The following is a 15,844-nucleotide window of genomic DNA, read 5'->3' on the forward strand; positions in this document are numbered from 1 at the left end:
GTAACATAGATGCATTTAAGGGGAAGCTAGATAAGTACAAGGGGGAGAAATGAATAAAAGGATATGGTGATAGGGTTAGATGAAGTAAGGTGGGAGGAAGCTCATGTGGAGCATAAACACCGGCATTGACCTGTTCGGCCGAATGGCCTGTTTCTGCGCTGTGAAATTCTATGTAATTCTAAAGCCAGCCAATATGAGGTCTGAGAGAGCAGCCTGGGTGACTCTCCCTCTGATTTCCCAAACCCCCCTGTTGGAGAAATCAAACCTGCATTGACTATTTTATGGCATTAGCATGTGGAGCTCCAAGATCGGGCTTGCTGTAGTGCCCCTCGTGGTTGAATACGCTGCTGGCACTCATTGTCCAGGTTCACACATGAAGAGTAGCCTCTTGCACAAGTTACCGGAGGATAGCCCTCACCCATGGAACTGTAAGTCATTACTTTCAGGAGAGGAAAGTGGAAGAAAAGGTGAACCGAGCAACGAACATACAAAAAGATGTGTCTTACCTCTTCCAATTTTTCGATACGCTTGACAAGTTTGGTTGTAACGGTGTGTAACTTTAGGAGGTCCAATCCAAATAAGGTGCCTTCCAACAGTTCCATCACAGAGGAGAGCTGAAAATGAATTTAAAACACGTTGGAACAATGTTGCAATTGGAAAAATAAATCACAGGTCACCGTCATCAAACCGCACACCACGCACCGTAGAGGTGAATTAGTGTAACAGCAGGTTGGAGGCGAACTGGTCTCAGCTGAAAGTGATTGCACCCCCACCCACCCACCCCAACACATCTTAAAGGACATAAATGGTAAAAGTATCTATTTAATGAGCTAAAATATTAACCATGTTACTAATTATCTTCTGCAATCAATATCAAGCACGGTTGTTGGGGTGCCGTGGGGCAGTGGATTATAGTTACACTCCGAGTGGCTGTCTCACAGAGCAGGTGTGTTTGTTGTATGGTGATGGGGGAGTATAGGTGACCCTCCATTTCCCTTTATGGTGCACAGTGTATGGCAGGAGTCACTTCCTGAGGTATCATGATGGAGAACAAACATCATAATATTCTATTAAATATCCAGTACAATTTCTTGAACTTTGTTTTTGTAATTACTTTCAATTTTCTCCTTATTCCATCCATCCTACCCCATTGTCTTAAGACAGCACAATCCAGGCATCAAATAGCTCCATCACTGCTGTCGATGCCACTTCTTGGTTGTCCCATCAGCGGACGCACTTGTGTAGAAGAGATACCTCAGGTTAGATTTTCCCATGTCCATTTGACAACCTACCTGTGAATAGTAACCTCACTCTTGAAGCCTATCACTTGAGGCTGGGATCTGAACTGTGGTCTTTTTTTAAATTTCAAAATATACTTCATTTCATAAAATGTAAGGATACACACAATTCAACGTAAATATCACAATTACAATTCAAAACAATATAATACAGATCATACACACTACGATCCCGTTATTACAATTTAAAACACAGTACATATCTTCTAATACATTCTGTATAATACAAGGTGAAATGGCCTTACACGGTGGCCTTTCTTCATGGAGCCTTTTGTACGCCGCACCATGCTTCAGTGGGTCCCGCAGCTTGTACTCCTGGACCTTGGAGCGTGCCAGTTGGCAACACTGCTTCAGCTGGAGACCAGCAGTTTCGAGCGGACCAAAGGGTCTCCTTCACGAGTTGATAGTCTTCCATCAGCAGTTGATATCTGTCTCGGTGTGCGTCCCGGGGAACAGCCCGTAGAGCACAGCATATTTGTTACCGAGCTGTTGGCGATGAACCGGGGCAGATACCAAAGCATCTCTCTCCGCACCGTCTGTGGGGAAGGGCAGCCCATCAGGAAATGGACGACGGTCTCATCTCTGCTGCAGCTTCGAGGGCAGCACGCGGTGGCGTTGAGATGCCATGCGTGTAAAAAAGACCGCACTGGGAGGGCCCTTCTCACCACCATCTAGGCTACATCCCGGTGTCTGCTGGTCAGTTCCAGCGACGAGATGGCCAAATAGCTTCGATCGTCTAGTCGGGGAACTACCCAATCAGATCCACCCTCTCCTTTCTCTGTAGGACCCCCAGAACGTTCCGTGCCGACCACTGTCTGACGGCCTTGTGGTCGAAAGGGTTCCTCTTCAGGAATTTCTCCACCTGGGACAGATGGTGGGGTACAGTCCAGCTGGACGGGACGTCCTGCGTCTGCTAGGCCAACATTGCCAGACCCAACCTTCTCAGTGTGGTGGACAGGTAGAAACTCAGTACATAGTGACACTTGGTGTTTGCTTACTGGGGATCTACACATATCCTGAGACAGCCACACACAAAGGTGGCCATCAGGATCAGAGCGGTGTTGGAGACACCCTTCCCCCCCTTTGTCTTGGGGGCTTGTACATGGTGTCCCTGCGGACGCGGTCCATCTTGGACCTCCAGACAAAGTGGAAGATGGCTCGAGTGACTGCGACGGCGGAGCGTTGGGGAATGGGCCAGTCCTGGGCCACTTATAGCAACGCCGAGAGCACCTCACACCTTATCACCAGATTCCTGCCGGCCATAGAGGGAATGCCAACGCCACCCCCTGCCCCCCCACCCCATACCAAGCTTCTGTTTGGCCGTGGCGACCCACTCCTCCCAGTTCTTGGTGCAGGTCTGGAGCCCTAGCACCTTCAGGTAGTTGAACCTGACAGAGAAGGGGACAAAGGATCAAGTCTCGCACCTGCCAGAGAACATGGGCTCGCTCTTACTGCAGTTCACTCTGGCCCCCAAGGCCAGCTCTAACTGGTTGCGGATGCCCATCAGTCTGTGGACCGACTGCTGATCAGAGCAAAAGACGGTGACGTCATCCATGTGCAAGGAGGCCTTAAACTGAGAGCCTCCACTGCCTGGGATCGTCACTCCCCTGATATCTGGGTCCTTCCTGATGGACGCGGCAAACAGCTCAATACAACACACGAAAAAGACTGCAGATAGAGGACAGCCCTGCCTGACTCCAGATCTGATCGGAAAGCTCTCCGACTCCCACCTATGTTGAGCAGCTGGATCCAATCGCGGATTCCCTCCCCAAGCCCTATTTTGGAAAGCACATCAATCATGTGCGTGTGGGATATTCTGTCAAAGGCCTTCTCCTGGTCCAAGCTGATGAGGCAGGTGTGCACCCCCCTGTCCTGCACGTAGATGATCGTATCCCTGAGTAGCACAAGGCTATCAGAGATCTTCCGGCTGGGTACAGCACAGGTCTGATCGGGGTGGATCACCAGCTCCAGAGCAGACTTGAGCCTGTTGGCGATGTACTTATTCAGAATATTGTTGTTGGCATTCAGCAAGGAAATGGGTCGCCAATTTCTGATTTCTTCCCTCTCCCCCTTCCGCTTGTAGAGAGGGTGATAATGCCTTTCTTCTTGGACTCTGATATGCTGCCAGATGCATACCCCCGTGCACTTCCAGCAGGTTTGGGCCACAGTAAGCCATCGCTTCTGGGAGTTCTACTCTTCTTGAAGGACCGGATGGTCGTTGTCAGCTCGTCCAAAGTCATCAACCGATCCATGCTCTCCTGCTCTCTCTTCATGATAGAGGCTGTCTGTGGACTTCGTGTCATACAGCCCGGCATAAAAGGACTCGCTGATCCTCAGTCTGTCAGCCTGTGAGGACGTCACCATGCCATCTTCCTCCTTCAGGTTGCTGCTCATCTTCTAGAAGAAAAAGCGTGAGCACATCTCGTCCTGCTCCATGGAGCGGACTCTGGACCGGAAGATGATCTTTGAGGCCGCGGAGATGAAGAGCAAGGCTTGCTGGCCCTTCACCTCTCTAAGTTCCTCCCTGACATCGACCCCCATCGACCACACCTAGAGTAGATCCTGCATGCTCTTCTGGAGCTGAGACAATTTCCTCTGTCTCTCTCTCTCTCGTCTTCTGAACACCTTTGAGGATGAAGAACCTCTTGATGTTGGTCTTGATCACTTCCCACCAGTGCACCGTGGAATCAAAGAGGCGTTTCACGGTCCTCCAACCTGTGTCGTCCCTCCTTACTTCTTCGATGTTCTCCGGGGTCAACAGTCTCATGTTGACAGTCAGCCAGTAGGAGACAGTGTTCAGAGAAAGACGTCGGTGGGTCTGACCTTGAGTGTTGGGGACACAAATAGGAAGTCTATCCCGGAACGGACGGACCCGCCTGGTCTCGACCAGGTGTATCTCCGCAGCGCTCCGTCTGCAGCTTTGCTGAAGTCTCGAAGCTTTACATCTTTCACCGCTTCCATCAGGAGTTTGGACATGTTGTCCAGTATGCTGTGGGCCCTGTTCAATCGTCCAGCTGCATCAGCAATGCAGTAGAAGTCTCCGGTGAGAACAACCAGCCTGGAGGTCGCCAGCAGCATCGGGAGATACTGGAAGACCTCCAGCCGCTCGCTCTTAAGAGTCGGGGCATACACATTGATCAGTCGGAGCGGGGCCTTCTTACACAGAACGTCTGCTATGAGTAGGCGGCTCCCCCACCACCTCCCTGACCTCAGTGATGGTGAATTGGACTCTTCGCAGCAGAATCCCCAGGCCCGAGGAACGACGATCATTGTCTCCCGACCAGATCAACTGCCCCTGGGTCCACGTGCGTGACCAATGCCGGTATTTGCTGAGGTGCGATTCCGCACTCCTGCAAGAACAGCAAATCCCCTTTGACCGTGGACAGGTAGTTCAGGGTCGCAGTACATGACGTAGTCGACTTAACACTAGGCACGTTGACTGATGCAATTTTCAAAGCCCATTTTAAATATAAACAAAGGACAAAAGTTAAGGTCCTACAATTGCATCAACCCGAGTTCTATGTTACCCTCCATTTCCATCCCTTGTTCCAGTTTCTGCATTTGCATGGTGTGCGCAAACTGCTGGACGGTCCTCGGGCTGAGGTTCGAGGCCTGGCCTCCTTTGGGGGAGTGTTGTCGCTCGGGGGTCGTCGGCGGGGTCTCGTGGGGTGATCTGCCTATGAGATCCACAGTGGGTCCGGCTCCTCAGCCTTTGCTGGTTGTTCGCTCTCTGCGACCGTCATGCTGCTCCCGGTTTACCGGAGTTGGGGGACCTCGCTCTCTGCGTCACTTCTCCAGTGTCCCGGAGTTGGGGGCACGTCGCTCTCTGTGTTGCTTCTCCTGGAGGTGGGGTGCGCTGGATACGTCACTGCTTCCGGTGCCCTGGAGTTGGGTGTTACCACTCACGGGTTCCAGGGGTTGGAGTGTGCTGTGTGTGTTCCTGGTCAGTGGCGCGTTTTGCCATTTCCTTCGATGAAGACGGGGTCTCCCCCATTTTTCCTTTTTGTCGGCCGCGGAATAGCTGCTGTTGTCCGTTGGGGACTCTAAGCACCTCTTGCTGCTAGTCCCACCTTTGACATCAGTTCCTCTGGTCCTACAGGACTTCTTCTTTTTCTTTTCCTGCGTCATCTATCCATCTTCTGCCCCGGTTCTCCTTCCATTGGCTCTGCATGCTCAAGGATAGTCTCAGGGTTGAATGTCGGGGTTTGGCTGGTTTCCTCGATGCTCCCTTCCCGCTCTTTGTCATCCTCCTGGTCATTGGCTCTTTCACAGTGGGGCCATGGTGGGCAGGAGGGGTCTGGCCTTCTCTGGGGCTGCCATCACAGCTGCTTTCCTCTCCTGTGTCGCTACCTCTGCATAGCTGTGTCTGCAGTTTGGGCAGGTCTTGTACAGGTGGACCAGCCTCTCCACGCAGGCTGCAACACTTGGCCTCCCGACAGGCCTTCTGGTGGCCGTCCTTCCTGCAGTTCCTTCAGATGTCCGCCTTGCAGGAGGCCGCCTTGTGACCGGGTTTGCCACAGGAGCAACACACTCCGGGATGCCCCTGATACACCATGTACCCGCGACTAATCCCAATCGCGAAGCTTGACGGGAGGTGAGCGATGTTTCCCTCGCCATCCACCCTCAGCGTCGCCTCGATGCCCCTCTTGCTCGACCAGATCCCGAACATGTCCGCGATGTCGATGCTCTGATCTCCTGAGGAACATAAGCACAACCAGGACGTACACACGCATGTTGAACATGTGGACCATCAGCGTCCGTTCCTTCTCCAGCAGGGGCGTGAAGAGCGGCTCCAAAGTGAGAAGCGACAACGACGCTTCCTTTCCCTTCTCCTTGAAGGCCGAGAGCATCTTTATGCGTCCTGAGACATCCCTGAAGGTCATGTCGAAGTATCTGCTCCTCGGGAAGTCTTGCAGGCAGAAGATGTCCACAGGCTTCGAGGTGAACCTTCTTCGCGAAGCATTTCATTGCCACGGCGAGGTTCCTTCACCCATTCTCGCGGTCAGCCCAGGTGTTTGGGTAGCCCTTGTCACCATGTCCGCTGCGATTTAGTTTTCACTCTACTGGAAAAAGGTGTTAGACTGGTCTCCGGCCAGCATTAGGATCCACCTTTACGTCAGCAAAGCTTAAACTGATAATAGCCAATTCTATTCGTCCTGGGGCCCGACTTTCTTGATCATAGAATCGCCCCTGCCAGGTAAGTAACAGAGTTAATGTTTCAGGTCGATGACCTTTCGTCAGAATCTCCTGGTCAGTTGTCTAACACTCTGTAACCATGCAGGTATGGTCATTTGTTCAGTGTGTGTTACTAACAATGTATTTTAACTTGAAACATGTCTTCTAAGTAAGTGTCAGCTTGGTTCAATAGTAGCACTCTTCCCTCTGAGTCAGAATGTCATAGGTTTAGGCCTCCCTCTGGAACTTCAGCATATAATCTAGGATGACATTTTAGTGCAGTACTGAGGAAGTGCTGCATTGTTGGAGGTGCCATCCTTTGGATAAGATGTTAAAGCAGTTCTTCAAAAAGTACTTCATAGGCTGTGAAGTGCTTTGGGACATTCCAAGGACATGAAAGTGCAGGTCAGAGGCTGGGTATTCTGCGGAGAGTGACTCACCTCCTGACTCCCCAGAGCCTTTCCACCATCTACAAGGCACAAGTCAGGAGTGTGATGGAATACTCTCCACTTGCCTAGACGAGTGCAGCTCCAACAACACTCAAGAAGCTCGACACCATCCAGGACAAAGCAGCCCGCTTGATTGGCAACCCATCCACCACCCTAAACATTTACTCCCTTCACCACCGGCGCACTGTGGCTGCAGTGTGTACCATCCACAGGATGCACTGCAGCAACTCGCCAAGGCTCCTTCGACAGCACCTCCCAAACCCATGACCTCTACCACCTAGAAGGACAAGAGCAGCAGGCACACGGGAACAACACCACCTGCACGTTCCCCTCCAAGTCACACACCATCCCGACTTGGAAATATATCGCCGTTCCTTCATCGTCGCTGGGTCAAAATCCTGAAACTCCCTTCCTAACAGCACTGTGGGAGAATCTTCACAACACGGACTGCAGCGGTTCAAGAAGGCATCTCACCACCAGCTTCTCAAGGGCAATTAGGGATGGGCAATAAATGTCGGCCTCGCCAGCGACGCCCACATCCCATGACAAATAAAAAAAAACATCAATGCAAGTTCTTTCCTTTCTATCATTTTTTCTTTCTTTCCTTTCTTTTCATTACCATGGTAACCTTTCTTTCTTTTCCCCTTGCTTTCTTCCTTACTTTTCCTTTACCTTTCTCTTTATTTCCTTTCTTTTTCTCTTTCTCCCTTTTCCTTCATTTCTTTCTTTCTTTTGCATTTATATTATAGACCCACTTTTCTACTTGAAGTGCTGTGAAATCCACCAGTTTACATAGTGAGGCAGATTCCATACCTTCAGCAAATCAACTGTGCTTGCACACTTGCAGTTGTGAGTTGCAACATAGATTTCTGGTTGCGAAACCGTTCCTGACGTCTGGGCAGGTCCGTAAAGGCCAATAACTGGAATGCCTCATTGCTGACCTCTATGGGTAGACAGAAAATTGCTGCTTCGGTTCTGCTGTCTCCTAATGCGACTGGGATAGTTGCCTCTGCAGTGGGTCTTACCTACCTCTACATGCAGTAGCACCACCTCAATTACTATAAAGCAATAGTTTTCAAACTCTTCTGTGTACAGAAACCCCCTGAAAATAGTGATACACTCCCACCAACCCGTGAAAATAATGACACCAGTTGACCACCTGTAAATACTGACAGACACTCCCAAGGACCCCTGAAAATACTGACCCACTCCCAAGGACCCCTGAAAATACTGACCCACTCCTAGGGACCCCTGAAAATAATGACCCACTCCTGGGGACCCCTGAAAATACTGACACACTTCCAGGGACCCTCAGCAAGTACTGACACACTCCCAGGGACGCTTAGCAAATACTGACACACTCACAAGGACTCCTAAAAATGCTGACACAATCCTGGGGACCCCCCTGTAAATACTGACAGACACTCCCAGGGACCCCTGAAAATACTGAGACACTCCCAGGGATCCCTGTAAGCACTGACACACACTCCCGGGGACCCCTGTAAGTACTGACACACACTCCCGGGGACCCCTGTAAGTAGTTACACACACTCCGGGGGACCCCTGTAAGTACTGACACACACTCCGGGGGACCTCTGTAAGTACTGACACACACTCCCGGGGACCCCTGTAAGTAGTTACACACACTCCGGGGGACCCCTGCAAGTACTGACACACACTCCCGGGGACCCCTGTAAGTAGTTACACACACTCCGGGGGACCCCTGCAAGTACTGACACACACTCCCGGGGACCCCTGTAAGTACTGACACACACTCCCGGGGACCCCTGTAAGTACTGACACACACTCCCGGGGACCTCTGTAAGTAGTTACACACACTCCGGGGGACCCCTGCAAGTACTGACACACACTCCGGGGGACCCCTGTAAGTAGTTACACACACTCCGGGGGACCCCTGTAAGTAGTTACACACACTCCCGGGGACCCCTGTAAGTACTGACACAAACTCCCGGGGACCCCTGTAAGTAGTTACACACACTCCGGGGGACCCCTGTAAGTAGTTACACACACTCCCGGGGACCCCTGTAAGTACTGACACACACTCCCGGGGACCCCTGTAAGTAGTTACACACACTCCGGGGGACCCCTGTAAGTAGTTACACACACTCCCGGGGACCCCTGTAAGTACTGACACAAACTCCCGGGGACCCCTGTAAGTAGTTACACACACTCCGGGGGACCCCTGTAAGTACTGACACACACTCCGGGGGACCCCTGTAAGTAGTTACACACACTCCCGGGGACCCCTGTAAGTACTGACACACACTCCGGGGGACCCCTGTAAGTAGTTACACACACTCCCGGGCACCCCTGTAAGTACTGACACACACTCCCGGGGACCTCTGTAAGTAGTTACACACACTCCGGGGGACCCCTGTAAGTACTGACACACACTCCCGGGGGACCCCTGTAAGTAGTTACACACACTCCGGGGGACCCCTGCAAGTACTGACACACACTCCGGGGGACCCCTGTAAGTAGTTACACAAACTCCCGGGCACCCCTGTAAGTACTGACACACACTCCGGGGGACCCCTGTAAGTACTGACACACACTCCGGGGGACCCCTGTAAGTAGTTACACACACTCCCGGGCACCCCTGTAAGTACTGACACACACTCCCGGGGACCTCTGTAAGTACTGACACACACTCCGGGGGACCCCTGTAAGTAGTTACACACACTCCCGGGCACCCCTGTAAGTACTGACACACACTCCCGGGCACCCCTGTAAGTACTGACACACACTCCGGGGGACCCCTGTAAGTAGTTACACACACTCCGGGGGACCCCTGTAAGTACTGACACACACTCCGGGGGACCCCTGTAAGTAGTTACACACACTCCCGGGCACCCCTGTAAGTACTGACACACACTCCGGGGGACCCCTGTAAGTAGTTACACACACTCCCGGGCACCCCTGTAAGTACTGACACACACTCCCGGGCACCCCTGTAAGTACTGACACACACTCCTGGGGACCCCTGTAAATAGTGAGACACTCCTGGGGACCCCTGTAAATAGTGAGACACTCCTGGGGACCCCTGTAAATAGTGAGACACTCCTGGGGACCCCTGTAAATAGTGAGACACTCCTGGGGACCCCTGTAAATACTGACACACACTCCCGGGGACCCCTGTAAGTACTGACACACACTCCTGGGGACCCCTGTAAATAGTGAGACACTCCTGGGGACCCCTGTAAATAGTGAGACACTCCTGGGGACCCCTGTAAATAGTGAGACACTCCTGGGGACCCCTGTAAATACTGACACACACTCCCGGGGACCCCTGTAAATAGTGAGACACTCCTGGGGGCCCCTATAAATACTGACACATTCTCAGGGAGATCTCCTTGCAAATACTCCTGTGGTCTGGGGGCTATGCTAACTTTGGAAAGATAAATGTAAGGAATCTTACAACACCAGGTTATAGTCCAACAGTTTTATTTGAAAATCACAAGCTTTCAGAGATTATCTCCTTCGTCATGTGAGTGAGTGAAAGGTTCTCAAATCGCATATCTTATATTAGGGTGGGACACGATCACACCAATCAAAGGTGTCGTTCAGACAGGTTAGCCATGGAAAACAGTACATCCCAGTACACTGAATACACAATGGGTCAGGTTACAAAGCCAGAGAGAGAAAGAGACCCAAAAGGTAGAGAGAGAGAGAGAGAATGTCCAGTTGTATTAAAAACAGATAACTTTTTTTTCCCTGCTGGTGGAGTTACGTGTAGCGTAACATGAACCCAAGATCCCGGTTGAGGCCGTCCTCATGGGTGCGGAACTTGGCTATCAATTTCTGCTCGTGTCCGTTCATCCGTTGCGACAACGGATGAACGGACACCGCGTAACAATCGCCAGACAGGAGGTTTCCCTCCCAGTCGGGGAACACTTTAGCAGTCAAGGACATTCAGCCACCGATCTTCGGGTAAGCGTTCTCCAAGGCGGCCTTCGAGACACACGACAACGCAAAATCGTCGAGCAGAAATTGATAGCCAAGTTCCGCACCCATGAGGACGCTTCAACCGGGATCTTGCGTTCATGTCACGCTACACGTAACCCCACCAGCAGGAAAAAAAAGTTATCTGTTTTTAATACAACTGGACATTCTCTCTCTCTCTCTGCCTTTCGGGTCTCTTTCTCTCTCTGGCTTTGTAATCTGACCCATTGTGTATTCAGTATACTGGGATGTACTGTTTTCCGTGGCTAACCTGTCTGAACACCAACGACACCTTTGATTGGTGTGATCGTGTCCCAGCCTAATATAAGATATGCGATTTGAGAACCTTTCACTCACTCACCTGACGAAGGAGATAATCTCCGAAAGCTTGTGATTTTCAAATAAAACTGTTGGACTATAACCTGGTGTTGTAAGATTCCTTACATTTGTCCACCCCAGTCCATCACCGGCATCTCCACATTTTGGAAAGATAGTGTAAGCTAATCAAAACACTGCTGTCATTGCAGAAATGTTTATTTCTGTTACTGTATGTGTACTAATTAATGTACTATAAAATCAACAAATACAGAAAAATTCAGAAATCTGGTGACCTTAGAAGCCCCTGGGACCCTGTCACGGTCCCCCAAGGGTCTGGTAATTCCAGTTTGAAAACTTTGAATTGTTGATGCTCAAGTCTACTTGAAGTGATTCCATCACAGTGCTGTGGCTGCCAACTGTTAATGCAGTATTAAGGACAACTTGTCTGTGGTGAACTCCTAACAATTGTGATGGTAAATAGATGATTCAAAAACCAACCTGTATTAGGAGCTTCCTAACGGGCGAAAGAACACTTGAAGTCTGCCCCCTTGTTCTGGACTCCCACACCAGAGGAAATAATTTCTCTCTATTTACCCTATCAAATCCTCTTAAGCACCTCAATTAGATCACCCCTTAATCTTCTCTACTTCCAAGGTGTCATTACGGAAAAACTGGATTGAAGGTTTTTTTTTGTCTGGCGTCTATATTAAAATATAACAGCAGAATGAGAGATGTGCACACATCAAGATGCTTCTCACATAATGTAGTGAAATGTGTCTCTAACTGTCACCAATGGGGCTGTGGCAATGAGTATCGTAAAGAGATTTACTGTCAGGGGAGCGGTGTGTACCATGGCCTCTGTGCACTATGCTACCCCAGTTTCATTACTCACACAGCCCCACTTTGCATAGGCCCGTAGGACTCTGATTGGGAATACCCAGATCCATTTCTCTGTGCAAGTATGCACTGTTAATGACACCATTATAGAGCACTGGTTAGGCCTCAGCTGGAGTATTGTGTTCAATTCTGGGCATCACACTTTCGGAGGGATGTCAAGGCCTTAGAGAGGGTGCAGAAGAGATTTACTAGAATGGTACCAGGGATGAGGGACTTCAGTTACGTGGAGAGACTGGAGACGCTGGGGCTGTTCTCCTTTGAACAGAGAAGGTTAAGAAGAGATTTGATAGAGGTGTTCAAAATTTGATTTGATAGAGTAAATAAGGAGAAACTGTTTCCAGTGGTAGAAGGGTCGGAAATGAGAGGGCACAGATTTAAGGTGATTGGCAAAAGAACCAGAGGTGACATGAGGAAACATTTTTTTAACGCAGAGTTGTTATGATCTGGAATGCACTGCCTGAAAGGGTGAAAGCGTGGTGAAAGCAGATTCAATAAGAACTTTCAAAAGGGATTTGGATAAATACTTGAAGGGAAAATATTTACAGGGCTATGAGGAAAGAGCAGGGGAGTGGGACTAATGGGATAGCTCTTTCAAAGAGCCAGCACAGCCGCGATGGGCCAAATGGCCTCCTGTGCTGTAAGATACTGTGAATTGGCAGTATTGACAAGTTTGACTTCTCACTTTTCTTCTTCCTCATTGCATAAGAGTTTAGGTCTGTGTTTTTTGCTTTCTGATTGGTTATTTGCTATCTTTGTTACATTTTAAATTCATCAATCATATTAGGCCAAAGCCCATCTGCTTGTGCAAGTGGACATTAAAGATCCCATTCAAAGAAGAGCAGGGAAGTCCTCCTGGTGCCCTGGCCAACATTTATCCCTCAAGCACCATCACCAAGAACAGATCAAATGGTCATTCATCTCTCTGCTGTTTGTGGGACCGAGCTATGCCCAAAATGGAAACCATCTTTACCAACATAACAACAATAAATATGCAACGTAATTCATTGTTTGTGAAGAGTTTTGGGATGTTTCTGAGAGGTATGTTAAGGTGCTTTATACATGCAGTTTCTTTTTTTTCTGCACTCCAGCTGTCACTAGATCAATGTTTACTGGATCGATCTTCCAGCTGTTTATCAGCAGGTAAATGATAGCTACAGTTTCCTCTTTTCAGCCTACTTTTAAAAACCTGTTAAAACTGTTGTTCTTGGCTTTTACAGGCAGCGAATCACTGTTTCACTCCAAGTGGCTGCTGAAACAGACTCTACTGTCCCCAGATCTTTTTTTTGAGTATTATAGTCGATCTGTTCTTGAATTCAATGACCAGTCTCTTCTTCATTAAGTATCCTGCGCACACGGTCTCTAAAAAAACCGCACGGTCAGCATGCACACAAAACGTCCTGATGCTGCAGACAGGGATGCTGTACGTGATCTCCTATAAGGACACGTTTGTATTTCTACAGCTGAAAAAAGGTTTTGTTTCCTGAAACAAGTTTCCCCTATGGGGGAGGGTAGGGGAAGAAGGAGGGAAACAGTGAACACTTTTTTGAGGAGATTTTTCCATTTTAAACACCAAGTGTCAGCACCCACTCCCGGATCAGGTACCACATCAGTGCAGAGTTTCTCCACTGCAACAATGTGCTTTGGGCCCAATTTCAGAGAAAAACCATCCTCTGCACCACTGTAACATTTTTCATTAGTCACATCAACCATCTTTGTGGGTTCTTTGAATCGATACCTAAATAAAAGCAGGTTTCTGCTGTGGGTTGAAACTACCCCTAACTCATTTCAGGTTGAACCTAGACAGCCAGCAGAGAGAAAGCGAGAGAGTGAAACGTGCTGTTCATTCCATCAGTCTAAGCTGGATGTAAGGTTGGGTCTCAGAGCTGAAAGGATAGTGTGCTAACTCACTCCATCATCCAGTTCCACTCTCACCCCATCACCAGCCCAAAAAATTGTAATGAAGGACAAGGAACAATTAATTTCTAACTCATCACCAGTCAACACCAGTTGATCGTCCATGTTAAATAGCTTTCGACAGCCTTGGCTCACTCCTATTTTGAGAAAGATAAGTTCAGTGAGCTTCTCACCTGTCTTGGCACTGGGGTACCATCCTGGATAAAATCCAAGATCTAGTCATGTACATGAAGGCTACATGAAGCATGCAGGTTGAAAGGTTTCAGAAAATTAACGAAAAGCAAACCAAGTGGGTTTCCCTTGAGCCTTACATCACTCCGCAATCTTGGGCAAACCTGCCCTGTGCATTCCTTATGCGAATTGGGTTGCCAAAGAAAGAAAGTGTCCTGTTCTCCCATCGTTGACATCCTTTATCTGATGACCACAAAAGAAATTCAACGAAGAAACTCACCAGTTGCAAAAACGAACGTCTGAACTCAAACTAAACTTCTTCCAACAAAAAAAGGCTATGTTGCTGTCACAGTACAAATGAAATATAACAATGCTGGGGAGTGAAGCAGCATTTACACAGTTCCAGTAATGAGTCTGGTTGGACTATGTTCATGTTTCCGGGCTCCAAATATTTTATTGGAACTGACACAATAAGAAGTTCAATCAGGCCACGATTTTTGGAGGCCTTATTTGTTGCCTCTGTCAGTGATTCCTGAGGAATCGGTACACCCTGATGTTGTACGAGCAAACTGATGCTGGGTACTTTTTTCTTACTGCTTTTATTACGTCTATTTACTCCGGTTTTTCTTCTTCTGAAGACACTAAATGTTGCTGAAGTACATTTTCATAGACACAAAAAGTCCTCTTGTAACTCACCCAAGTCAATATTCCTCATGTGTGAGGAAAATTTGCATGCATGTTGATGGGCTGTTTGACCATCGGGGGCATCACAGACACACTCCAGAAGAAATCACTGGTTGGTGACCAGGTGCAAGAATCCCAGCTGAGTTTGTTTTCTTTCCCAGTTCAGGGGTGCTCTGGCCAACTGCAGCACCCATATCACTATCTCAGCAGAGACCAGCTCACTCAGCACAGACCTTGGGCAATCTCACATGGAACCTGGGACCTTCCTATTCTGTGCAATTCAGTTCCACATCGGGCGGCACAGTTATAAACTGAGCCATTAATGCAGTTGGATTTACACGAGTGTTGTACTGAATTCCTAGTATTAAAAAAGATTGATCAGTCTAAGCTGCGATTCCCAAGCTAGCAACTCTGTGAATGTATCCCACATAGGAATGCAGTTTGAATGTGGCTTACACCAGTGGGAGCAAACGTTTCCATTCAACCTGTTCCTTAACCTTTCTTTCCTCCAAGGAGTTGATCAGAAATCCTTTCAGAGTGGGGTTTGTAGGGCTGCTTTGGGACAGACAGACAGTTTTGGATCCTCAAACAGTTCATCCTGAAAACCTGGCCGTAAGTCGTAACATTGAACTGAAAGGCAACTTCACATTTTAGCTGGCGCTGTACCTGTTGTGGTACAAACTTGTTCAATCTGGTTTTTTGTATGGTTAGGCTTAGATTTATTAAGACTAAGGTTTCAAAAATAAGGTACTTAGCACCAAAGGCAACCATCATAGATCACACATAATTGCACCCTCTGCTGTATGTAAACAGTAAAATGTTTTGCATGACATGTTGCCGTGGGGATACAGTCCTGTTTAAAGCTGCAGGATCCTTTCTTTAATAAGCAGACTGCCAGTTCCAGCGAAACTGCTCTTGTACCCGACATATAGGGCAGGTTATAGCTTCAGACGAGATCATGCAGCATGATGAGGC

General features: G+C 48.9%; 1 protein-coding gene across 1 annotated transcript in view; it reads right to left on the reverse strand.

The window, feature by feature from the left end:
• Positions 1 to 15,844, reverse strand: part of olfml2ba (olfactomedin-like 2Ba) — a 51,612-nt gene that overhangs the window by 28,250 nt on the left and 7,518 nt on the right. Inside the window, exon 3 of the mRNA XM_067990771.1 lies at positions 507 to 614. Coding sequence (XP_067846872.1) covers positions 507 to 614 — 108 coding nt within the window. The remainder of the gene's footprint in view (positions 1 to 506; positions 615 to 15,844) is intronic.

The sequence above is a fragment of the Heptranchias perlo genome, chromosome 9 (assembly GCF_035084215.1).
Source record: "Heptranchias perlo isolate sHepPer1 chromosome 9, sHepPer1.hap1, whole genome shotgun sequence".
NCBI lineage: Eukaryota > Metazoa > Chordata > Chondrichthyes > Hexanchiformes > Hexanchidae > Heptranchias > Heptranchias perlo.